Source organism: Eptatretus burgeri, chromosome 5 (assembly GCF_056783735.1).
Source record: "Eptatretus burgeri isolate ZD-2024b chromosome 5, Ebu_testis_v1, whole genome shotgun sequence".
NCBI lineage: Eukaryota > Metazoa > Chordata > Myxini > Myxiniformes > Myxinidae > Eptatretus > Eptatretus burgeri.
This window is the reverse complement of record NC_140965.1, coordinates 8,837,191-8,864,514: the sequence shown is the minus strand read 5'-3', so window position 1 is coordinate 8,864,514 and position 27,324 is coordinate 8,837,191. Positions and strand designations below refer to the sequence as shown.

The 27,324-nt window shown below is 42.5% G+C and overlaps 1 protein-coding gene and 1 pseudogene across 1 annotated transcript in view; one reads left to right on the top strand and one right to left on the bottom strand.

Annotated features, from left to right (window-relative positions):
• The first annotated feature begins 1,330 nt into the window (after nucleotides 1–1,330).
• Nucleotides 1,331–3,060, top strand: LOC147025810 (uncharacterized; annotated as a pseudogene).
• Nucleotides 3,061–23,682: 20,622 nt separating this feature from the next.
• Nucleotides 23,683–27,324, bottom strand: part of LOC147025809 (uncharacterized) — a 22,271-nt gene continuing 18,629 nt past the window's right edge. The window contains exon 3 of the mRNA XM_085880345.1: nucleotides 23,683–23,693. Coding sequence (XP_085736471.1) covers nucleotides 23,683–23,693 — 11 coding nt within the window. The remainder of the gene's footprint in view (nucleotides 23,694–27,324) is intronic.

The following is a 27,324-nucleotide window of genomic DNA, read 5'->3' as shown; positions in this document are numbered from 1 at the left end:
TGTCAGTCTGTGGATTCAGTGGATGAAGGATTTATTTTCCACCAGTGACTCATCATCCTGTTGCTCTGCAAGGCGTGGTGCAGCCTTGAAGACAACACGATATTTTACAAGGGACAATAAGATGGCTAACTCATTTGTAATACTGTGGACTACAATAACATTCGTCACATAACCCTTAAAAGAGATTGGGGAAGAGAAGGGTGATGCGATCTTTTACACCAGGTTGGGTCCTCATTGCAACAGAGGATCAGGCAAACTTCCTACTAGTCCGGCAGCCGAAGGCCAAATTTCCCCCTAACTCCAAAATGTCTGATATAGTTTTTTTCTCTGCTGATTATTTATCATTGGGATGTATATAATGAGATCTAGCGTGGTGTGGACCGGTCACCCTTGAGCAATTTTAAATATTTAAGATGGCGTCCAAGATGGCTGCAGTGAAGGACCAAAATTCGAAAATTCCCATTATGCCAATGTTTTCTGCCATAGATCAATGATTTTTATGCCAAGATATATGTTTTGGGGTCCAATAATTTCGATAGAAAGGGTTTGAGAAGTATTCGATGTACCGTTGCTATGGTAACTAGCAATATGGCTACCATTAAGTCGGTAAAAGGTGGTAAAAATGGCAAAACTGCGATAAATTTCAAGAAAATGTTTATTAGAGCATTGTTTTTATTTTCGAGGTATATGCTAATGACCACAATGTATTGGATAAAATAGGTTTGATGAGTTACGATTTTCTGTTGCCATGGTAACCATCTAAAATGACCATTCAGATGTGTTGAAATAAGTGTTAAAGATATTTAACATAAAACCGTACATTTTTGGCCTTAGTTTAATGTTTTCTAACTCTTAGATCATGATGGGATGGATATGATAAATAAACTGTTTGATGTTGCCATGGTGACCACAAAGATGCTACCATAATGGGTACTGTAACGTTTTGATAAACATATTTTTTCTACTAATATCACATTGATTACCATTACGTTTCAGATATTCTGATGACAATAGGAGTCTAAATTTGGAATGACATGATGTGACGTGTACACAGCATTCTTTCTCTCCCTAAAATTGTCAACATTAATACTAAATTAATATTTTCTTTCTTTGTTTTAATCTGGAGCTAAACCATGGAGCAGGGCTGCGTCTTTAAGTTCTGGTATGGCACCGAGTGTGATGAGAAGACATCGCTCTCAGAGACTGCTGGTGTGGCACGAATAGAAACGATTATCAATGGGAGCAAAGTTTATGGGGACACCTTGCATGTAGAACTTGAAACACAGCTTGCTGAGAATGAGAACTTGAAGATCTACTACCACAGAAGGTCATGCTGACTGTCACCAGAAACAAAATACAACTCATCGACCTAATATGCAAGGACATGGCATCCCACGAGGATGACTTCACACAGCACAAGCTTGTTCTCACTGGAAGTGACCCTGTGCCAGTGGAGATTAATAGTGGTGTCATCATCAAGCGCAAGGACATGAAAACAACGCAGGAGGAGGCGGATACCATGATTGTTCAACAAGTGTCAGAGGTGAAGGCTAAGAAAGTGCTTGTGGTTGCAGATGACACTGACATCTTTGTTCTTCTGCTTCACTTCTGTTGCCAAGGTGGCATTCCAGCTTCAACATCTGTCTTGATGGTTTCGCCAATTCATGGTCGTGCAGTGATTGATATCAATACCACCGTTAACCAGCATCGTGAAATCATACCAGACCTGTTAGCAACACATGGACTTACTGGCTGCGATACAGTGGCAACATACTTCGGAATTAGAAAGGCTGTGGCACTCAGAGTCCTGAGAGCTGGCGTTCATGCCCTAAGCTATATAGGTGACACAAGTCGCGTTCTGTCGGAGGTCATCCAACAGGCAACACCATTCATTCTGGCCTGTTATGGCCAGACTAAATGTACGTCATTGACAGAGGCATGCCAAAAAATGTGGGTAAGCAAAGTGGGCCGGAGTGTGGCTGGTGCACCAAAGCTGGCGACCTTGCCTCCAACAAATGAGGCATTCAAGGAAAATGTGGCCCGCGCTCACCTTCAGGTGGCAGTCTGGAGGAATGCACTGCAACCAGATCCACCGAGAATGCATCCAACAGCATTTGGATGGTCATGGGAAGATGGCTCCAAAACACTTTTCCCAACAACTCTTTCCAGTGACGTCATCCTAGTACCAGATGATTTACTGAAACTCGTCAGATGTTCTTGCAGTAGTGAGATCCCATGTAAGAAACCAAGATGTGGTTGCAACAGTGCAAACGTTGCCTGCTCAGTGTTCTGTACATGTCACGGTGGCCATGTTGTTTCAACGAAAGAACAAAGCAGGTTCTACAGGCAGATGACGAAAATGACTAGATGTCTCTCAACTGAACTTAGGGACGTATACACATCTGTATCCATCTGCAAATACCCAATGACCCATTGTGTCAGAACATTAATTTTGTGACACCACTCTAAACTGAAATGCCTGCAAGCCAAATATTGAACCTGTGCAGATCATGAGGGCTAAGATACATGTAGATACATCTTGACTCCTCTGACAGCTGAAGATAGATTGTTTTCCAACATGAACATTCGTGTGTGCTCACGTAGTTTCTTTAATGGGAGTTGTCACCGACATGTAATCTATGGTATTCTCGATGCAATTCCATTTTTGATATGCTTTGCGATCTCTGTGGTCAATTTTATAGCATTTCCTGTGGTCATCTTGTATGGCCCTAAATGATAATATTCAGGAACAAATCATACTGCTCTTTGTTTTCGGCCATCAAAGCGGTCGTTTTGGAAGCTATTTAAGGTGGTTACCATGGCAACAGAAAATCTTAAACTCATTCATCCTTTATATCGAATTTATTGTAGTCAATGTTATATAGCTAGGAAATACAAAGAATGTTCTATTCATATTATCTTGGATGTTATGGCAGTTTTGTCATTTTTACCACCTTTATGGTAGCCATATTGCTTAATTACCAGAGCAACGGTACATCCAATACTTCTCAAACCCTTTCGATTGAATCCATTTGACACAAAAACATATATCTTGGCCAAAACATCATTGCTTTATGGCAGAAAACATTAAAATAATAGGAATTCTCGAATTTGTCCTTCGTGGCAGCCATCTTGGACGCCATCTTGAATATTTAAAATTGCTCAAGGGTGGCAGGTCCACACCACCCTCGATCTCATTATATACACCCCAAATATGAATAATCAGCAGAGAAAAAAAATTATATCAGAGAATTAGGGGTCTCTCCCCTTGGCTGCCAGACTATACACTCAATTATTATCTGAAATGTTAAGATCATTGTTTGAGTTTATTACCAATGTAAATTTAAAAAAACAAGTAATGAAATACCACTTCAGGTAAAAAAAAAATCATTTACCAACATAATTTGTGCTTATTCTCCGTTATCACATTATCAAAACTAGAAGGGCAGTCGGTAGAGCGCATCCCTCCGCCACGCAATACTGATCCACGAGAACATATCGGGCTCAATAAATTATTTCAATATCATGCTATACATCGTTTTTGGCCCTATCAATGGTGAAGAATCACTTTAAAAATTAAATAATTCTCATATCCAGATCCAGATTCACATCTTCACCAAAATCGAAACAATTCGTCCATGACACACACACACACACACACACACACACACACACACACACACACACACACACACACACACACACACACACACACACACACACACACCGTGTCAACCAAGTTTTATCTGAATCCGTACACAACTTTTTGAGAAACCCTGTTATATATTGGTTTAGCCCAATATCTCATTGGTGAAGAATCACTTTAAAAATTATCAGATCCGGATCCGGATTTGGATCTTCAGCGAAATTGAATCGATTCTTCCTTGTCACACACCGAACGTGTCCACCAAGTTTCGCCTGACTCCGTCCACAACTTTTTGAGATATCGTGCGAAATATCGTTTTTGGCCCTTTCTCTAAATGGTGAAGAATCACTTAAAAATTTCTAGTAGTCAGATCCAGATCTTCACCAAAATCTAATCAGTTCGTCCTTGTCACACATCGAACCTGTCCACAAACTTTCATCCGGATCCGTTCCACAAATTTTTGAGATATTCTGCACACAGACAAACAGACAAACAGACAGAAAGGGGTAGAAACATAACCTTCACCTTCGGTGGTGGAGGTAATAACAAGAAGGGCATTCAGAAGAGCGCGTACCTCCGCCGGGCTGTATAGTTTATGCTTTGTATCCCCTGACAGGCTGGATCTGGATTTGGACCTGAACCAAAATCTAATTGGCTTGTCCTTGTCACCTAACCTACTCATCCACCAAGCTTTGTCATAACTCATCAACAACTTTTTGAAATGTCATGCTATACATAGTTTTTGTCCCGATCTCTCAATGGTGAAGAATCACTTGGAAATTAAAAACATTCTTGGTTTTACATCTGTATCCGAATCTTCACCAAAATCTCCACCGTTTCGTCTTTGTCAAACACCCAACGTCTCCACCTAATTTTGTCCAAATCCGTCCATAACCTTTTGAGATATCCCACTCACAGACAGACAAACAGGGGTGAAAACATAACCTCCATCCACCTTTGGTGGTGGAGGTAACAAAACAAGCATCCTCTTCTTATTCTTCTTCCAGCCAATTCCAGTCCAATGCAGGATGAATGTCGATCTGAACTCTTGTTACGAGGTACTTGGCATACTCGGCAGGCTTGCCAGATGAGGGTTGGTGAATATATTATGGCAGTAATTTGTCATTCGCTCATGGTGCCAGCAATAACTTGTCTTTTCCTGATGAAAGACACCTTGAGGTTTTTAACATGCATCAGCTAATGCTCGAAGACAGCACACCCGGCTTAACATCTATCCGAAGGACGACGCACTTTTTGATGTAACACCCTGACTGAGAGGCACCAACATGACAGTTTAAAGATGAGTTCTGGAATTTAACTCAGGCTCGAGCTAGACAGCTAAAAGATTAATTCCACCATCCTATAGGACACCTTGCACATGCATGCAAACTCACACAACTCAAACTGTTCTTGGAACGAGTTCACAACAAAGCAAGAAATGCCAACATTATTTTTTTTGGTATACAAAGTCGAGGCAATAACAGAATGGACCAGAACATAACAGAACAAGGAAAATATATTGGGAGGGGGGTGGGTGGGGGAGCACTAACAGCAAAGTCGAGGGATATAAAAGAGGGGAAATTGGAGGAAGAATGAGATCAAGGGGAGGGAAGGAGGACACATAGGGTGAACAAACTCAAACCACATCAAGAAGAGGAAGGGAAAAAACAGGGATGACACAGAAATGAAACAAAACCTGAAAATGAAGCTGAGGGAGAAGGGGGAGAACACAACCTGGACAGGAAGGAGTGTGCTTGGGGAGGGTTAATGAGGGTAAAATGATCAAAGGTATGGATGTAGGGTGATCTGAGGTGGTGATGAACAGTTGTTTTGAAGCACTGGAGGGAGTAATGGGATTAAACAGATTTAAACAAGTCCCAAGCACTAGGGGTGTCCACGTGATACACTCTCGCTGTTCTCAAGACAACAAATACAACTAATCCTGACTCCTTTCTCAAAACCTCCACTCCTATCCACATATTGTACTCCCCACTGGGCTTACAGTATCCTTGAAAAGTTTGGTCTCAATTAATTAAAGTGGTTAAATAGATCACCCTTCCATTCGATTCCAAGTCCCCCTTTATAGCTCAAATCTATAAAAGCTAAAAACTTCATTTTTCATCATTAACCCTCCATGGGGGCTACACTATCCCAATCAAATTTGGTTGTGATTACTCAAACTGTTACAGAGAACTGGAGTCCCGATATACTCGGAGTAGCGACATGATGCATCCCAAAAATTCCTGGTCATGTGGATCGTGGGTGCCATTTTGTATCTATTGATGGCTCATTGAATGACCACGCCATAGCTCCTCATTATTTTCAAAATGACAAGATACTGTGCCATTGGATGCACCAATCGATCAGAGAGGGTTTCAAAATGTATAGATTCCCTGTAGATGCTGGAAAGAAAAAACAAAATAGGAAAATAAACTTCGTCGTCTGAGATGGAACTGACTTCAGGGTCGTTTCTGTGCCAGGTAAGTTGCAGTCCCGTGTGTGTACATTTACGTGCGGTGTTGCAATCATATTCTATTGAGTGAATACGGATCAGCGGCCTGAGAGTGAATGTGAGTGCGGCATGTATGGTGCAAAGGAATGATTGGGATGGAGTGATTCCTGCCCAAGGAAACCTGAGGATAGTTTAGAGATTAGTCGGAGGAATATAGTCAAATTTACAATGGAGGTCGTTTTGCGGTCGGTGCTGTGTGTTGGAATGTTTTTGTTTTGCAGGTGTGCAATGAGTATTGACGGGCTAGGAGTGTGGCTCAGAAAAGATGAGTATTGTTGAAGAAGGCACCCCGGGCGCTAGTATAGAGGGTCTGTTGGTCAGGGAAGGCCGTTCGCCCATGGTGAACATGCTAACTTTGTGTATGGGCCTGGGTACCCTTGCAGAAGGGACCTGGAGAGCCAATTGCCAGTCAGGGCACTGAGGGGGGAGGGGGAAGCCAGGAGTGCTCCCCCCATAATTCGGAATGGAGTAGGTAAGCTCGGAGGCGGCCTCGACATGCTGGGGGTGCCATTGTGCGAGTACACTGGTGTGTAGATGTGCCAATGGAGCCACACCATCTAGTCAGGAAATTGTGTGGAGGCATGCATGAACAACAGAGGATAAGGCCCTAACTAGTGTGAGCACCGATGTGTAGAGAAATGGGTGAATCATGATGTTCGAACCACATCGTTTAATGAGACACGTTCGTAAGTCCCGGGGAAGTTTAATTGTTGATGTGAAAATGGATAGAGTAGTTATGAGTGTTGTGTTTGCCCCTTTGTACCAGTCACCACTCAGATAACCAACGGCCACTGGATTTACCCACCTGGAGAAGCTGTGGAACATGCAGATGTATCTCAAACTTGCACTGAAATTCCCACAGATCCACTTTTTCTTCCAAAAGGATACTTCGGGGCCGAGAGGGATTTTATTAGGAACTTGGCACCGAATAAGGGGAACCCAAGAGACAGACATTCTAGTTAGGAGACATAGGGACAATTTAAAGAGGAGGCTAGGGTAGAGCAGGTATGGATAGAGACTGGGGAGTATGGACCATGATGAGGATAGGCCCATGAGATTAAGGGGGGGAATGGTTCGGTTAACGTGTACACTGAGAGGCCAGCTAGTGACACCTGCTGAGCCTGGTTTGCCATGTGTTTTTTCTTATTTTTGTTCACATGGTCAAGGCTCATATAAGAGCTAACACACATAACATATAACAAAGGGAGCAAGAGACAAGAGAGGCGGGAGAGGGAAGCACAAAACAGTGGGAAACAGACATCAGGACATCTGTGGAAGGGAGAGGGATGGGGCGCATACACGGGGTAAACAAGATGACCACTGCAGGGACTTTCAGGAAGGAAAGCAGGGAATTTGAAGGAGGTGAGTTTGGGGTGGATTAACGGAGGTAGACAAGATCATGGTTTTGGGTGGAGGAAGATAACAGATGGTGTGGAACAGCTGTTTTTAAGACATGGAGGGAAAAGTGCGATTTAAGAGAGTGTGGGAGTTTGTTCCAGAGGCAGGAAAAAAGAGGAATGAAAGGGTGAAGGTGAGCGGTAATTCTTGATTTTGGCAATTTCACCAGAAGGGAGTTGTTAGTGGATCTTGAGCGCCCTGCAGAAATATGGAGGGGGGGTGGGGCTCAGATCACAAACAGAGCAAGGGGGGCAAGGTCAGAGAGGAGATAGTAGAAGATGAAAAGACCTGCCTGCAGTGAGTGAGTGAGAGACCCAAAGACTTCACTTCATCGGGGGAGATACCAATTATCCTAAAAGCCTTGGTTTCCACTGTGTGAAGCCAAGCAAGGTGTTAGGCAGGAGGACCAGCCCAGAGAGGAGAGCAGTACTCCTGCTCTTCCATGAGTGAAAGCAAGTTGTTTCAGGCCAACTGCCTTGCCATAAGCTTCAGTGTACCATGGGCAGGAGTAAAGGTATGACAACTGAAGATGAAATGGGATAAATATGTGCATGAGAAAGAGCAAATTTATTTGAAAAAATTTCCAGGATGAGTTGATGTTGGAGAAAGTGGAAAAGAGAGACCAATCTAGAAGTTTGATGGCTGCTTGAAGTCCCTGCCAGTCAGCCTGAGTGAAATGCCAGACTTGTCAGCACTAGGGTGGTTCTCTAACAATGGCCAGAGAGATGTCCACTTTGACAAGCATATGGTCAGATAAACCAATTGGAGCAGAGGAACAACAGCAGATATTTTCTGAGAAATTGGGCAAAATCAATCCAGAAGATTGGCTGAGATCTGGGTCGGGAAATTGACAGATTGTGTCAGTCTCATTGAGTCGTAGAAATCCTTTGCTGAAGTGCCATGGCAGGTGAGAGAGGTACCCACAACCAGCCAACTGGCATGATGACAACTGAAGTCACCACACATGAGGAAGAGAGAGAGAGTTGGGATGAGAGGATAGAAGTTGGTCCATATTTTCGGTGAGTGAGATGTAAATGGAGTCATCACTGTTTGGTGGACGGTACAACACACACATAAAAATGAGGTGGGAGTGGAGGAGAAGCCTTAGCCAGAGAAGTGAGTGCCGTGCATGGACAGTAAGGAGTAGAGTTTTTGATGAAGAGAGCAACTCCACCGCCAGTGATGAGACTCCGGTCTGTTATACCGGAGAAGGGATTAACCGGGGAGAGATACGAAGGAGTCAAAGACTTCTTTAAGGAGGAAAGTTTCTGTTTTGCAGATTATGTCTGGTTTGGCAGTGGCAACCTGCATGGAGAGGTCTGTCATGTTAGAGCGAAGGCCCTGGATGTTGGAGGTCCACACTGTTAAGGAAGAGGGAGGGGAGGAGGTTTTGGGTGCAGAGGAGCGGAGGGGGAGGGTAGGACAAGGGAGGAGAGGTGGGTGTATTGAGAGTTGTTGACAGTGTATAGGAGATTGCAGAAGAGCGCGGGAAGAGGTCTGGATAAGGAGGAGGAGGACAAAAGACTCAGTGGTGATGGGATGAAACCCAGTGTGGAGCAATATGCGTGGGGGCAGAGGGAAGTAGAAGATTGGAGGAGGTGGAGGAATGAATTGAAGAGAGAGGGCAGGGGAAGGAAGCAGCTTTGTTGATGCTGGGGGGGGGGGCAACTTTGAGAAGGGTGAGTGAGGGGGGAGATTGGAGGAAGAAGGGTGAGAGGGAAGCTTTGAGAGGGAGGGGAGACGATGAGAGCAGGTACAGCCATGGGGGAGGAGGGCAAGGGGAGAGGTGGGGAGAAGGGAAAGATGAGACTTGACAGTGGTTTGGTGAAGAAGGGAGTGGGCAGGGGAGGAACAAGATTTGAGGGGTTGGGAAGAGGGGGGGGTGTGATGAGGGGAAAGAAAGAAAGCATGTTTCAGATGTTGTCGAGTGTACTGATTGAGAGAGTGAGATATCTGTTAGGTTGGAATGGAGTCCACAGATGTTTGAACACTGCGAGTTTAGGACACTAGAGGAGGAGCTGTTAATAAAGCAGAGGACAGTGAAGATGTGCTAAGGGAGGAGGTAGGATGAGAGGTAAGATGGGAGGGATAAGGGTATAACAGGGGGAGTTAGGAGGAGGTAGATTTAAGGAGGTGGGGTGAATTGGCACTGAAGTTGGGGAAAAAAGGAACGATTGATGGAATGTGAACATGCATTGCAAAGAGGGATTTTTCATTTTTTTTTAAGTCAGAGATTATGTTTAAGGAAACGTTGTTACAGTTGGACTTTTTATACACAGGACGAAAGAAAGGTCGAATTGAAAACAGTCTTTTGAAGAAGAAGGAGAGTAGTGAATTATGATAGAATAGAGAGAACCACGCGGGTGAAAGATGAAGCTTAACATTATAAAAGTCAGTTTTTTTTAATTTTATAAAGATTAGGTAAAATTAGGAAAAGGGAAGATTGAAGAAAAGATTGGGACTGGAAATGTGGATAGGAAAAAAAAAGTAAAAAAAAGGAAGAAGAAGAAGAGGAGGTAAAGGAAAGAAGGGAAAAGATTTTTTGTTGTTGTTTTTTATATTTTGAGAAATGAAACAAGGGGTATCGTTGGGAGGAATTGAAAGAGTGTTGGACGGATTGTGGTAAAAATAAAAAAAATAAAAACTGGTGTAATGAGAAAATACAATAAGCACGATCGTGCACACAAATGAGGAAATTAATAGGCCTCAAGGACCTTGATATGAAAAGTCCAATGAATACTCACAAATTGGAGTGAGTGTTTTTTTTTTTTAAAACAAGCTCGAATGAGCTAAGATCCTCGTCCTCTTAATGATGACGTCATAAAAACGAAAAAGACGTCATTGTGATGTATCAGGTTTGCGATAAATTATCCGTGCTAATGCCCGACTTGATTCCCGCAAACAAAATTCAAACAGCTTGCCTAGTTTTGGAGATAATGGTACAGGCGATTTCCATTAGCGGCGATATTATGACGTCAACTTCTTTCGAGGAAAAATTTCCAAAATTGGAGATGGTTACTGTCTGCACGTGGGCTTTCTGCATGTACATGGCAAGTTTCACGAAGATCAGATGAGAAGTCTGTGTTGTGAAACAAAAAAATGTCAAAAAATAGGAATGACGTCATAAAAATTGATATGAAGTCATAGTGATGTATCATATGTGCGGTAATTCATCTCTGCTAATGCCTTGTTCGATTCCCACAAACAGAATTCAAAAAGCTTGCCTAGTTTGAGATAATTTTTTTAGGCGATTTCCATTAGCGGAGATATTTTGACGTCATAACTTTTATCACGAAGGAATTTTCAAAATCGGAGATAGTTACTGTAGGTGCAGGGTATCTTTACATATATATGCCAAGTTTCAGGAAGTTTCGATGAAAGCTGTAGGCTGTGAAACAAACTGGTTTTGGAGATAATGGTAGAGGGCGATTTCCATTAGCGGTGAAATTATGATGCTAACTTTTTTCGAGGAAGAATTTCCAAAATCGGAGGTGGTTACTGCCTGCGTGTGGGCTTTCTGCATATACATGGCAAGTTTCACGAAGATCCGATGAAAACTCTGCGTTGTGAAACAAAAAATGTCAAAAAATAGGAATGACGTCATAAAAATTGATATGACGTCATAGTGATGTATCATATGTGCGGTAATTCATCTCTGCTAATGCCCTGTTCGATTCCCACAAACAGAATTCAAAAAGCTTGCCTAGTTTGAGATAATTTTTTTTAGGCGATTTCCATTAGCGGAGATATTTTGACATCATAACTTTTTTTCGCGGAGGAATTTTCAAAATCGGAGATGGTTACTGTCTGCGCAGGGTATCTTTACATATATATGCCAAGTTTCAGGAAGTTTCGATGAAAACTGTACGCTGTGATACAAATGAAACAAAAAATGTCAAAAAATAGGAATGACGTCATAAAAATTGATATGACGTCATAGTGATGTATCATATGTGCGGTAATTCATCTGTGCTAATGCCCTGTTCGATTCCCGCAAACAGAATTCAAAAAGCTTGCCTAGTTTGAGATAATTTTTTCAGCGATTTCCATCAGCGGAGATATTTTGACATCATAACTTTTTTTCTAGGAGGAATTTTCGAAATCGGAGATCGTTACTGTCTGCGCAGGGTATTTCTACATACATATGTCAAGTTTCAGGAAGTTTCGATGAAAACTGTACGCTCTGAAACAAAAAAGTCCACAACAACAACGTGAGTAAGACTTAGAGATCCTCCAGGAGGATCTAAAAAAACGAACTACAAACACACAGTAAACATTGAGATAACAAAATAACAGTAAAAACTCAAAAAAAAAAGAAGTCCGCCTAAACTAATCTTTGACAAAGTCGGCAGAAATCCTGAAGAACGTCGCTGTAGCTTAAGAACCGGAACCGGAACTTGATGCGTTGCCCAGACCACCAGGTCCACTCCAGTGTGCCCGCGAGACAGCGCTGAGCCGACCTCTCCTCCCATTCCAGCAAGTGGATGGGACGGGGGAATTCCTCCTCTCTTCCTCAACACACTGGCACCTAGCTTGGGCATGGCCCAAAACAATGCCCAGGTCTCCAGGCTGCATAGGTGCTCCAGGACTCGGAAGTATTGGTGCTCGGGGATCTATTCCCCTCACTGACTTTAAACGGGTCCAGAGACACTGAAGCTGCCTCGAGACATGCCCTACGATGGTTCCTGGTGAAATTTGCCAGCGCTTCATGGGATCTGTACCCAGCATTAGGATATAGTCCATGACCCGGGAGGTCATCATTCGATCCAGAAGATCGTCTGGTGTCCCTGGGAAGTAAGGAACTGAACCGCCAAGGGATTGTGGGTCAGACGCTTGATCAAATAGGAGTGGGGGAATACATCGGTGAAGTTTGACTCCGCCATGGCCCTTCATCCCCTGCCTGTCGCCGCCAGCCAGATCTGGGCCAAGCACGTCAAATCAGCATCCCAACTCATATATATATATATATATATATATATATATATATATATATATATATATATATATATATATATATATATATATATATATATATATATATATATATATATATATATATATATATATATATATATATATATATATATATATATATTGTTGCGGATCCAGGGTGGCGGGATTCTCACCCGGTCCTTGGCGCCACCCTCCTCACCGCCGTCTCCGGGATCTATAACGCCAGCCAGCTCAGCACAGGCCTCGGGTCACGCGTCTTCAATCGCGATACCACGTACCCCTGGACCTTACCAGTTGGGGAAATAGACCCTGGTTACAGACTGGTTTTGTCAGATGCCGAGCATTTTCTGCCAGTCTGTAACCATTTTGGTTTTATATACCAATCGAACGGATCGTTCCTCGACGCGACACGAATTAACTCAATGCGGCAACTTCATACGAATCAACCAGATTTATTGGGGAACATCGGGGAACACAACACAAGCAAAGCAGTCACGACAATGTTTTGATTAATCTATAACCCGTTCTTAACTAGGGAACTATGGATTACGGGTTTCGAGGGGGACCCTAACGAGATATGCCTTAAATGACATGCAAACAAGACAGAGTACTTGGTGATGTTTCTTGGATGAGAGGAAAGTGTCAAAAGCACGAATGTCGCTCGTAACAAGCGGATGTAAACGGATTCGAGCGCCCAAGCTCGAGCACACTGCGTGGCAAAATGGCGCTCGCCCTCCTTTGGCGCACCGCACGCGGCCTCCGTGCGCTCTGACCCTGCGTAAGGTCGACGGCACAAGACCGTCAGATCGACGATGGGTTTCAGCTGGTCTCTCACAAGGTCCAGCATACAAGTCCAGGCCTGGCCTGTTCACCAGACAAGGCCAAATCGGGATGCCAGGCTCCGGCAGGCTGGGTCCATGGGATTCCAAAACGTCGTCGAGCCGTGAGGTGAGTTGGGACAGTCAGAGGCTCCTTGGTTAGACGCAGATTGAACCTTTCTATCACCTCCTCTCAAAGCCGACTCCAGACTCACACAGCAGCCAGATCCTCTCAGTTCTTTTCCACCTTTTCCTTTCCTTCTTGCCTCGAAGCCCGAGCACGCCTCAAAACTGACTGTTCCCCCAAACTGAACTACTCCAAGAAGTCTCCGTTTGCTGTTCACCGGCTCCCCCCTCTACGAAGCAGACAAACTCCTCCCCTTAGTTTCACTTACTTTTTGGCCACTCCCTCTCAGCCGACTGGGCGGGGCCTCGTCCGGAGAGGGGAAGGAAGAAGAAGAAGCCCTCGGCATACCACCACTGCACAAACAAATAACAGCCTGTTGCACCTCCCGACACACATGTAACGTCCATTTTACCGAACAGCCTGGCTAAACATGCATTTAATGAGGGATCTGGGCTAATCCTATATTTAGTAGCATACTAAGGGCCATTTCCATAACAATATATATATATATATATATATATATATCTTCTTCTTCTTCTTCTTCTTTCGGCTGCTACCGCTAGGGGTCGCCACAGCGGATCATCCGCATGATCCGCATAGTGATTTGGCACATGCTTTATGCCGGATGCCCTTCCTGACGCAACCCTGGTTGCCTCTTACGCACAGGGATATGGTACACCTATTTTAACCGGGGTATACACCGGCCCAGTACACTGGTACTCACTTCGCCGACCTCGGAAGGATGACAGGGTGAGTCAACCCCCTGGTGTATTAATTCAGTTGCCCAACGGGGCTTGAACTCAGGACCTTTTGGATCCCAAGCCGCTGCCCTAACCACTGCGCCAACACCAGGCTTCGTTATATATATATATATATATATATATATATATATATATATATATATATATATATATATATATATATATATATATATATATATATATATATATATATATACACCTACCCACATCTCTCACCTATGAATGGAGGGAATAGCCAATCAGCTCTCACCTAATAAACTAAACCCAGGTGGTCAGGATTATCTAAATAATTGACACTTCCCATACTCCTCTCGCTGAAGAAGCTACACAAAGCAACCCAAGAAGACCTACACAAGGTAAGCACCATGCTGTTTCGAACCCTTCCCAGAGTTCCTCAACAACTATAAAGACGTTCACACATAGTACACACATTACAATCCCAATGCTACACACCCCCTCAACTACCGGATTGGTATCATCACTTATTGATGAATCATAAGCGATAACGCAGACAGCAATGCATACCAATGAGGCTCCCAAGCATGTACCACGTGCAAACGTCAAAAGCAGTCAATATATAAATGAAGAAAGGGATGGGGGGAGTGGGATGTGAGGACGGGAAAGGTGTGTGTGTGTGTTTTGGGGTTAAAGCAAACTATGCATGGGTAAATTTGTCTTCCTTTCTTTCTCCTCCTTTCACAAATTTTTTTGCAAACAGGAAGACTAATTGGTCCATCAGCCGAAACAACAGGAAAAATCACAGAACTGTCGGAAAGCATCTGTAAATGAAAATATAAATAAATGAAAACAAATAAATGAAAAAAATAGATGAAAAAAATGGAAAAACATGCAGGTGAGTGACCCTAGCCAACGGGGAAGCACGGCTGCTTACAATGTGTAAACATACCCCGCTAGTATATATGTAAAGCTCATTCTAACCGCTCACTGTGACTGACTGATAATAATCATGTTCAGCACTTTCCGGGTGACGAAGAAAGCTGAAATTTCTCATGCCAACGGACATCGAAGCCGATACCCTGGGAAAAATCACAGACCCATTGGAAAGCATCCATAAATGAAAATATCCGAAAATAAGTACAGCCTTGTGCTCACTGCAGGTGAGTGATCTGAGTCAACCTGGACAATGGGAGGTGATGCTGCAACAGCTGCTATTTATTATGTACCTCCATTTATACGAAGCTTGGTTCATTATTGCTTACAATGTGGAATCACATATATATGTATATATATATATATATATATATATATATATATATATATATATATATATATATATATATATATGTATATATATATATATATATATATATATATATATATATATATATATATATATATCCACGTGTGTGTGTGTGTGTGTGTGTGTGTGTGTGTGTGTGTGTGTGTGTGTGTGTGTGTGTGTGTGTGTGTGTGTGTGTGTGTGTGTGTGTGTGTGTGTGTGTGTGTGTGTGTGTGTGTGTATTTTTTGAGTGCAACACAATTAACACTTTTAAAGTCCATAAAATAATTTTCATTGGTGGATCAATCGAAACTTTTTCCGAGACTGTGGACAGGCACTTTTGCGAGTGCACACACAAACACAGATATATACAGGGGACTGCAAAAGTAGGTATACAGTAGTGAATACAAGTACAGTCCTTACTGTATACCTACTTTTGCAGCCCCTGTATATGTATATATATATATATATATATATATATATATATATATATATATATATATATATATATATATATATATATATATATATATATATATATGTATATATATATATATATATATATATATATATATATATACACATATATATATGTACATATATATATATATATATATATATATATATATATATATATATATATATATATATATATATATATATATATATGTATAAACATATACATACACATACGTCAATGAAAGCTTTAATTGCCATTATCATGAAAATTGCATCATAAAGAGGTCATTATTTAATCCATCAGACAGTGATTTCTATCAATATATCGATTTAACAGTCGTGTTTATTATTCCCATTGATCTAATATTGTTGCAATGAATTGAATCACATGCAGGACAAAGACATTAGGAGGCATGAGTAGACTTTTTACATCAATTTACAAGCACCTGATCGAGTAGACAATGGGGCAAACGCAGTGCCGGATTAAGCCTCGGCTGGCCCTAAGGCACATTTTGAAATTTTAGAGAATGGCCTGAAAATTTTAAATTAGATCTCGGGCTCATGGAAATGGACCCCAGACAAAAGATGAACTGATTCAAGAACAAAATATTTAATACAAAAAAAGACAAATATTTAATGTGAAAAGAAAATAGTTTATTTAATCCCTTTTTCCTAAATTTTTGTGGCCCGAATTTTTGGCTGGCCCTAAGGCACATGCCTTGTCTGCCTAATGGTTAATCCAGCACTGGTGCAAACGGATGTGGGATTTGAACCTGAGAGCCAGCAGAATCGTGAGCCAGGGGGGTTCAGATGGGAACACCAACAGGCCAATGGTGAAAACCAAGTGGTGGCAGAATGCCGATGCGGATGGCCATGCTCGAGGTTATAATAAGCAGATTCTCACCCTTTATGAATCTCTCGACCATATCAACCACGCACTCCTCACCGTGCTCATTTTCCCGCTCTCCCTCCCTTATTCCCATCCCTGGATTGCCCGCTCGATGGGCTCTGATAACCGTTAATTGCTGGACCTTACCTGGAGACTTCGTGTCCAGCGGTCCGATTATTGTTATAGAGGGTGATCGACTAATAGGTGAGTGGGTAGTGGGTGGGGTGGGGAGAGGGTAAGAGTGGCGGAGCAAGCGCAAACAAAGAGCGAGCGAGCCGAGACGCAGAGTGCGCCGAGGAGCACTCCAAGGATGGGGGGGCGGAGAGACCGTGGAGCCGGTGCTCTCTGTGTCCTCGTGACACGCCCAGGGAAACACTAAAGACAACGGGGAGGAGGTGTTCCCCCTCACCCCCCCTCCTCTTCTTTATATTTGCCCATCAGCCTCGTGCATTCAGCTGCTTGACGCACGCAATGTACGCGAGACCGGCGCACTTCAATAGACCCATTGAAGTTCAAAAGCGCCGACTCTCTTTTGCTACACGGTGGGCACACGAGCGAGTGAGTGCAACAAGTGCTTTCCGATAACGGAATCAAATGAGATTGTGAAAATGACTCTCGGCGCACTCGTTAACGCCACGTGCATTCTGAGCACGCACTCCTTTTCCATCCCCGTGCAGCAACAAGTGCAGCCCACATTACACATGCTCCGTCGGGAGCATCTTAGGAGGAAAACTCGGCCACAGGTAACCAAACCGGGTGGAGCGAGGTGCAGCGATGCGACGGCGTTCTCACCTTTGGCAAGATGATCCGTTATTTTGTGGCCGTACGTGCAAAAAAAAGGGGATTGTGACGTCAATTGTGACGTCATAGCACCATGTCCTGTCATTGGTTTGGTAAATAAATGGCCATAACTTGGGAACCGCTCGTCCGACTGATATCAAACCTTGAAAAGGCACATCCACAGGTCCCCAGCAATATACCTGGCAAGTTTCAATTACATCGGACCGGTGGTTGACGAGAAACAGCAGTCGCAGACAGACAGACAGGCAGACACATACAAGATTGCTGGAATTATAGATAGATGACGACTTGATGAACAAACACCTAAAGGGTTAAAGATTCTCGAAGAATCCCAATTGGCGGGACTTTAGCGAATCTGGAGCACAGTCACCAAACAGGGTTAACACGGAACACAGTTGGAGTAAACCTCAACGAGGTATCTTTGATTCCTGGAATAACGTAATGAATGATTATTATTATTATTATCCCAATGTCGTGATCCATCAATCATGACGTCATACGCTTCTGCCATCTCAAGCCGCACGTCTGTGACGCACTTGCATTGACGATCCACAATGGGGTTTTGCCGTCTCCAGTTCGATTGTGCACAGAGTAAAGAACGGATCGTAAACTTCCGCTCTGGTGCGGCTCCAGCTCGGGGTGCCTTTGTCTTGCGTGTTTTGACGAAGCCGACCGAATGCTCGAGGGAAATCGGAAAGTGTCAGTCATTCTATCTTTCCTATCACCCACGCAGGGCATCAGGGCACCCACGGGTTGCTAGTACTTCATTTTACTGAGGCTTCATTAACCCTGAACAGGCTGCGACTACAGTGCAGGATGGAGAGAAAAAGAGCTTTCAATTAAGGCACGAAGTTTAATGTTGGCCACAGTACCAGCACACAATGGCCGAGGCTTTTTGAAAGGCACAGTCGGGACTTTAACAGGGAGCAGACAAGACAGCCAAGTCAGGGAGTGTGAAATGGAGGGATGTCTATAAAAGTAGGGCTGACAGGATGGCCTAGAGTCGCTTTTAAGCTGTCTAGTCTGGGTTCGAATCCCGAGCCAGCTAGAAACAGTCATCCTGCTGTTTTGCAGGCAGGGTGATTCATCGATGTTTGTACTGTCCCTCGGATGAACGTTAAACTGGTTTCCCATGTGTAAGAATTAGTTGGTTTGCGTTAAAAAAAATCCCACAGCGTCATAAAGAACCATTGTGAAATACCAAAATTCCTATCCTGACTACTGCTGGAAGAGGGATGGCAAACCGTCCAGCATGGCCTTTGTTAAGAAACTGCTTTGGCAGAACCAACGCTGTGTAACAGGAATTGTCAACGATGTCCAAGAATACCCAAATACCATCAATGATATCCAGGAACACCCAGATACCATCAATGATATCCAGGAATACCCAGGTACCTTCAATGATATCCAGGAATACCCAACTGACATCAACAATATCCAGGAACAGCCAAATACCATCAACGATATCCAGGAATACCCAAATAACATCAACAATATCCAGGAATACCCAAATAACAACGATATGCATGAATACCCAAATACCCAAATTAGATCACCAATATCCAGGAATACCCAAATACCATCAACGATATCTGGAAAAACCCAAATCCCATCATCAATATCCAGCAATACCCAAATAACATCAACAATATGCATGAATACCCAAGTACCATCAACGATATCCAGGAATACCCAACTGACATCAACAATATCTAGGAATACCCTGATATCCTAGAATTCCCAAATACCACAACGATATCCTGGAATACACAAATACCATCAATGATATCCTGGAACTCCCAAATACCATCAATGATATCCTGGAATACCAAAATACCATCAACGATAACCAGGAATACCCAACTACCATCAACGATATCCAGGAATACCCAAATAACATCAACTATATCTAGAAATACCCAAATACCATCAACGATATCCACGAATATCCAAATACAATCAACGATATCCCCGAATACACAAATACCATCAACGATATCCAGGAATACTCAAATACCATCAACGATATCTAGGAATAACCCGATATCCTGGAATTCCCAATTACCACAACGATATCCTGGAATACACAAATACCATCAATGATATCCTGGAACTCCCAAATACCATCAATGATATCCTGGAATACCAAAATACCATCAACGATATCCTGGAATACCCAAATACCATCATCGATATATCCAGGAATATGCAAATACCATCAACGATAACCAGGAATACCCAAATACCATCAACGATATCCAGGAATACCCAAATAACATCAACAATATGCATGAATACCCAAGTACCATCAATTATATCCAGGAATACCCAACTGACATCAACAATATCCAGGAATACCCAAATATCATCATCGATATCCAGGAATACCCAACTGACATCAACAATATCCAGGAATACCCAAATACCATCAACGATATCCAGGAATACCCAAATAACATCAACAATATCCCGGAATACACAAATGCCAACATCGATATCCAGGAATATGCAATTACCATCATCGATATCTCGGAATACCCAAATAACATCAATGATATCCCGGAATACACAAATACCATCAACAATAACAGGAATACCCAAATACCATCAACTATATCCAGGAATACCCAAGTAACATCAACGATATCCCGGAATACACAAATACAATCATCGATATCCAGGAATATGCAATTACAATCATTGATATCTAGGAATACCCAAATAACATCAACGATATCCCGAAATACACAAATACCATCAACGATATCCAGGAATACCCAAATAATACCATCGATATCTCTGAATACCCAAATAACATCACCAATATCCTGGAATACACAAATACCATTATCGATATCCCGGAAATATGCAATTACCATCATTGATATCTAGGAATACCCAAATAACACCAACGATATCCCGGAATACACAAATACCATCGACGATATCCAGGAATATCCAAATAATACCATCGATATCTCGGAATACCCAAATAACATCAACGATATCCCGGAATACACAAATACCATCAACGATATCCAGGAATACTCAAATACCATCAAAGACATCTAGGAATACTCAAATAACATCAATGATATCCTGGAATTCCCAAATAACATCAATGATATGCATGAATACCCAAATACCCAAATTAGATCAACGATATCCAGGAATACCCAAATACCATCAACGATATCTGGGAAAGCCCAAATCCAATCATCGATATCCAGGAATACCCAAATATTATCAACGATATGCATGAATACCCAAGTACCATCAATGATATCCAGGAATACCTAACTGACATCAACAATACCCAGGAATATCCAAATACCATCAACGATATCCAGGAATACCCAAATAATACCATCGATATCCAGGAATACCCAAATAACATCACCGATATCCCGGAACACACAAATACCATCAACGATATCCAGGAATACTCAAATACCATCAAAGACATTGAGGAATACTCAAATAACATCAATGATATCCTGGAATTCCCAAATAACATCAACGAATTCCAGGAATACCCAAATTAACATCAACAATATGCATGAATACCCAAATACCCAAATTAGATCACCGATATCCAGGAATACCCAAATACCATCAACGATATCTGGAAAAAACCCAAATCCCATCATCAATATCCAGCAATACCCAAATAACATCAACAATATGCATGAATACCCAAGTACCATCAATTATATCCAGGAATACCCAACTGACATCAACAATATCCAGGAATACCCAAATATCATCATCGATATCCAGGAATACCCAAACAACATCAACGATATCCAGGAATTCCCAAATACCATCAATGATATCCAGGAATATGCAAATATCAATGATATGCATGAATACCCAAATGAGGTCACCGCTATCCACGAATACCCAAATAACATCAACGATATGCATTAATAACCAAGTACCAACAATGATATCCAGGAATACCCAACTGACATCAACAATATCCAGGAATACCCAATTACCATCAATGATATCCAGGAATACCCAAATAACATCAACGATATCCCGGAATACACAAATGCAATCATCGATATCCAGGAATATGCAATTACCATCATTGATATCTAGGAATACCCAAATAACATCAACGATATCCCGGAATACACAAATACCATCAACGATATCCAGGAATACTCAAATACCATCAAAGACATCTAGGAATACCCAAATTAGATCACCGATATCCAGGAATACCCAAATACCATCAAAGATATCTGGAAAAACCCAAATCCCATCATCAATATCCAGCAATACCCAAATAACATCAACAATATGCATGAATACCCAAGTACCATCAATTATATCCAGGAATACCCAACTGACATCAACAATATCCAGGTATATCCAAATACCATCAACGATATCCGGGAAAGCCCAAATCCCATCATCGATATCCAGGAATATCCAAATACCATCAACGATATCCAGGAATACCCAAATAAGATCACCGATATCCAGGAACACACAAATACCATTATCGATATCCAGGAATATTCAATTACCATCATCGATATCTAGGAATACCCAAATAACATCAACGATATCCCGGAATACACAGATACCATCAACGATATCCAGGAATACTCAAATACCATCAACGATATCTAGGAATACCCTGATATCCTAGAATTCCCAAATACCACAACGATATCCTGGAATACACAAATACCATCAATGATATCCTGGAACTCCCAAATACCATCAATGATATCTTGGAATACCAAAATACCATCAACGATATCCTGGAATACCCAAATACCATCATCGATATATCCAGGAATATGCAAATACCATCAATGATAACCAGGAATACCCAAATACCATCAACGATATCCAGGAATACCCAAATAACATCAACTATATCTAGGAATACCCAAATACCATCAACGATATCCACGAATATCCAAATACAATCAACGATATCCCCGAATACACAAATACCATCAACGATATCCAGGAATACTCAAATACCATCAACGATATCTAGGAATAACCCAATATCCTGGAATTCCCAAATACCACAACGATATCCTGGAATACACAAATACCATCAATGATATCCTGCAACTCCCAAATACCATCAATGATATCCTGGAATACCAAAATACCATCAACGATATCCTGGAATACCCAAATACCATCATCGATATATCCAGGAATATGCAAATACCATCAACGATAACCAGGAATACCCAAATACCATCAACGATATCCAGGAATACCCAAATAACATCAACAATATGCATGAATACCCAAGTACCATCAATTATATCCAGGAATACCCAACTGACATCAACAATATCCAGGAATACCCAAATATCATCATCGATATCCAGGAATACCCAAACAACAACAACGATATCCAGGAATTCCCAAATACCATCAATGATATCCAGGAATATGCAAATATCAATGACATGCATGAATACCCAAATGAGGTCACCGCTTTTTGTATGCAGTCAAAACGATAACCAGGAATACCCAAATACCATCAACGATATCCAGGAATACCCAAATAACATCAACTATATCTAGGAATACCCAAATACCATCAACGATATCCACGAATATCCAAATACAATCAACGATATCCACGAATACCCAAATACCATCAACGATATCCAGGAACAAGGAAGAGTATCCGTCGGCAGTGATGGAAAAAGTTTAAATTATCGATCAATTTCAATAACACTTCATGGACTTTAAAAAGGTTAATTGTGTTGCACTCTTCGTTTCACTCAGAGCTGAGCTACTTATACCATTCACCGCAAAATGGTGGTGCAACATCGGGTGGTGGAGGTTGGATTTATCTCAAAAAAGGACAAAATATCCTGGTTGTGAAATAATATTTGGCATCAACACGACTCATTCCTGTTCTCCCGTCCGGGAGACAGACAAACACACGAACAGACACCACGGTGCACAACATATAACAGATGACTTCCCTAACGAGGAACTTCAACATAGAAAGAGACCATTTGGCCCATGAAGTCCATACAATGGTTGCCAACCTGTGACTTTTTTGTATGCAGTCAAAACTCATGGAAGAGCTAGAACACAAAATGGATCAGGCGCAACAGGATAAAAGGAAGAGAAGCGAGGGTAGGGGGTACCCCGACAGTGGAGTTGAAGGAAAAATAGAGGGAGAATTGGACAAACATTGGAGTAAGGAAGAATGGGATGGACACGATGGATATAGAAGGAACTTCTTCCTCCCTCCCCCCAATCCCTCCCTTCTCCCTCCTTCCCCTCTCCTCTCCCCATCTCTTTCCTCCTCCCTCTCCCACCTGCTCCACCTCCCCACTCCCCAATCTCCCCCACCCAGACAGGGTGGTTTGTCATTGCCTTCCCAACAGTAGTGAAAGCAGGAATTTTGTAATTTGGCCACAGTGCTGGTGATAACTCGCCCACTCCCCGTGAAGGACACCATGGGGATCTTAACGTCCATTAACTAATGTCGGAAGACAATACGCCCAGTTTAACGAATAGGAACAATACACACATGGATGATTCACCCAGCCTGTGAAACACCAAGATGACATTTTATAGCTGGATCGAGATTCAAACCCAGGCTAGACAGCTCAGAGGTGAGTGTGGGTACCTTGAGGTCATCCAACGAGGTCTATCTTTAAGACTGTTGATAAACAAACTGATTCCATTTTGTATGTATGCATAAGTTAAATATGTACAGAAAAAAAGTAGAATCCGAATCCAAAAAGATTGATACTGGTGCTTTCTGGACAGTGTAATATAAAATCAGACACACAATAATTACGTTTAAAAAAGTGAAACAAGCTCAAATGAGCTAAGACCCTCGTCCTCTTAATGATGACGTAATAAAAACGAATATGATGTCATTGTGATGTCTCAGGTTTGCGATAAATGATCTGTGCTAATGCCTGGTTTGATTCCCACAAACAAAATTCAAACAGCTTGCCTAGTTTCGGAGATAATGGGATAGGCGATTTCCATTAGCGGCGATATTATGACGTCAACTTTTTTTCTAGGAAGAATTTCCAAAATCGGAGATGAATACTGCCTGTGCGTAGGCTTTCTGCATTTCCATGGCAAGTTTCACGAAGATCCGATGAAAACTCTGGGTTGTGAAACAAAAAATGTCAAAAAATAGGAATGACCTCATAAAAATTGATATGACGTCATAGTGATGTATCATATGTGCGGTAATTCATCTCTGCTAATGCCCTATTCGATTCCCGCTAACAGAATTCAAAAAGCTTGCCTAGTTTGAGATAATTTTTTCGGCGATTTCCATTAGCGGAGATATTTTGACGTCATAACTTTTTTTCTAGGAGGAATTTTCCAAATCGGAGATGGTTACTGTCTGCACAGGGTATTTCTACATATATATGACAAGTTTCAGGAAGTTTCGATGAAAATGGTTGGCTGTGAAACAAATGAAACAAAAAACAAAAAATGTCAAAAAATAGGAACGACGTCATAAAAATTGATATGACATCAAAGTGATGTATCATACGTGCGGTAATTCATCTCTGTGAATGCCCTGTTCGATTCCCATAAACAGAATTCAAAAAGCCTGCCTAGTTTTGGTGATAAAATTTTTTGGCGATTTCCATTAGCGGAGATATTTTGACGTCATAACTTTTTTTTCAGAGGAATTTTCAAAATCTGAGATCATGATTGTCTTCTGCGCAGGGTATCGTTACATACATACGCCAAATTTCAGGAAGTTTCGATGAAAACTGTCGGCTGTGAAACAAAAAGTCCACAAGAACAACAACGTGAGTAAGACTTAGAGATCCTCCATGAGGATCTAAAAAAGTCCACAAGAAGAAGAACAAGAACAACAACGTGAGTAAGACTTCGATATCCTCCACGAGGATCTAAAAAACGGAAAGAATGTGCATAATGACTGAATGTGAGAGAGAAGGCCCGAGTGTGTGAATGGAGTGAATGTAGAATGCATGGTGTGAATGAATGAGTGGGGGGAGGAGTGAAACCCACCCAAGTGACCCTGGGGTCAGTGTAATGTTAGTTCGGGGGTTAGTCAAATTTACCAAAAGGAGGTCGTTTTGTTGTTGGTGTGGAAAGAAGGCGCAAAACCCATTTGGAGGGGTGCAGGAGTCCATGAACAGGCTGGGAGCGTGGCTGTTGAAAGGTGAGTATCGAGTCGAGGGCACCCCAGGCACCAAATAGTCAGCCAGAGTAGGCCAAGGGTCCAAGGGACCGGGATAGTGTAGTGGCACAGGCGACCTGCGGAACGGGACCCGTAGCGCCAAAATGCCACGTGGGCGTCGGAGGGGGGGCAATGCCGGGAAGGGCAACCGCCCACGTTCATAGGGAGCAGGTAGGCTCGGAGACAGCCTCAGGGCCCGGCGGTGCCGTAGTTAGAGTCCTGAAGGAGGGAAATCCCTGCCAAGTGAGCCACGCTGCCCAGCCACGAAATTGTGCAAGGGCACGAATGAAAATTTGAGGGCTAAGCCCAAATGTAGAACGGAACACCAACACGGGCGACGGGAATCATGGTTTTTAGAACCGATAGTTTAAAGTGACGCGTTTTGAAAAGCCCCGGGGTAGTTTAAAGTTAATAAATGCTAGGATAGTTAGGAAATGTACCCCTTCACACCATCCATCCCTTCATTCTCCGTAGGCCACTGGACCCACCTTGGTAAGATGGCTGAAATCTGTAGGAGGATATTCTGAGGCTTTGTTCGGCCTCGAGACAAGACACTAGTCTCTTCCTTCTTCCCCTCCAACAGGGATTTTAGGGGTTGGGAGTAGGCTAGGTTGACAGGATAGATTAGCCAGATAAAGGGGGTTCAGGAGACGAAATTATAGAGAAAAAAAATAAATAAAAAGAAATAAATAAAAAGGGGCTAAATTTTGTTGTTTTCTTGTTGCAAACTAAGGGAGTGGGGATGGACAGAGACAGGCAAAGGCGATAGGTTGGGGGAGACAGTAGGGTAGGTCCGAGCCCGTTTTTCGAGCGGCCAGCACCACCGCACTCCCTCCACACAACCTCGCGGGACCATACTAGAGGCTGGCCAGCTTCATATGCCGACCTGTTTTCGTGCTGCATCCACCTGGTCCATATTGCTGCGCCTTGCCATCCCTTGTTTGCCTGCCTTTGCCATGACCCCATGCCTGCCACCCCTGTTTGCATTGCCCCTGTGTCACCATCCATCCATGTGTGCCAGGACCATCCAGCAAGCATTTGCCAAGACTGCCTGCAGGCAACCATACACGGGGACTGCATTTGAGCAGCCCGTGCGTTCATTTGTGTTTTGCATCCTTGTCCATCCATTCACATGAGCCAGAGACTGCATTGAGCAGCCTGGCCACCTCTTCTGCATAAAGGCCACTTCAAATGGCCTGTGGGATGGCGCATGGCCTGCCGTGTTTGAGTGAGCTGCCTCCAGCAGCTGGGGTATGAAAGGAACAAAGAAGAAGGGTCACTGAAAGAAACACCCAAGGGGGACCATTTGAGCAGGCCCTGAGGACAACTGACCTTCAGCTGCTGTGCACTCACCCCCACAAAACTGGTAACATTGTTGTGCCTTTATCCCACAGATGAAAGGTCCTGGGCCATGGTTAGTGTAAATATTAGTTAAGATTGTAAATAAGTTTAACCCACCTGTTGTTCGTCTTAGTGCCGGCAATTTAGTTAAGTTGTCTGTATGAGTCTGTTAGTTAGTTACGCAG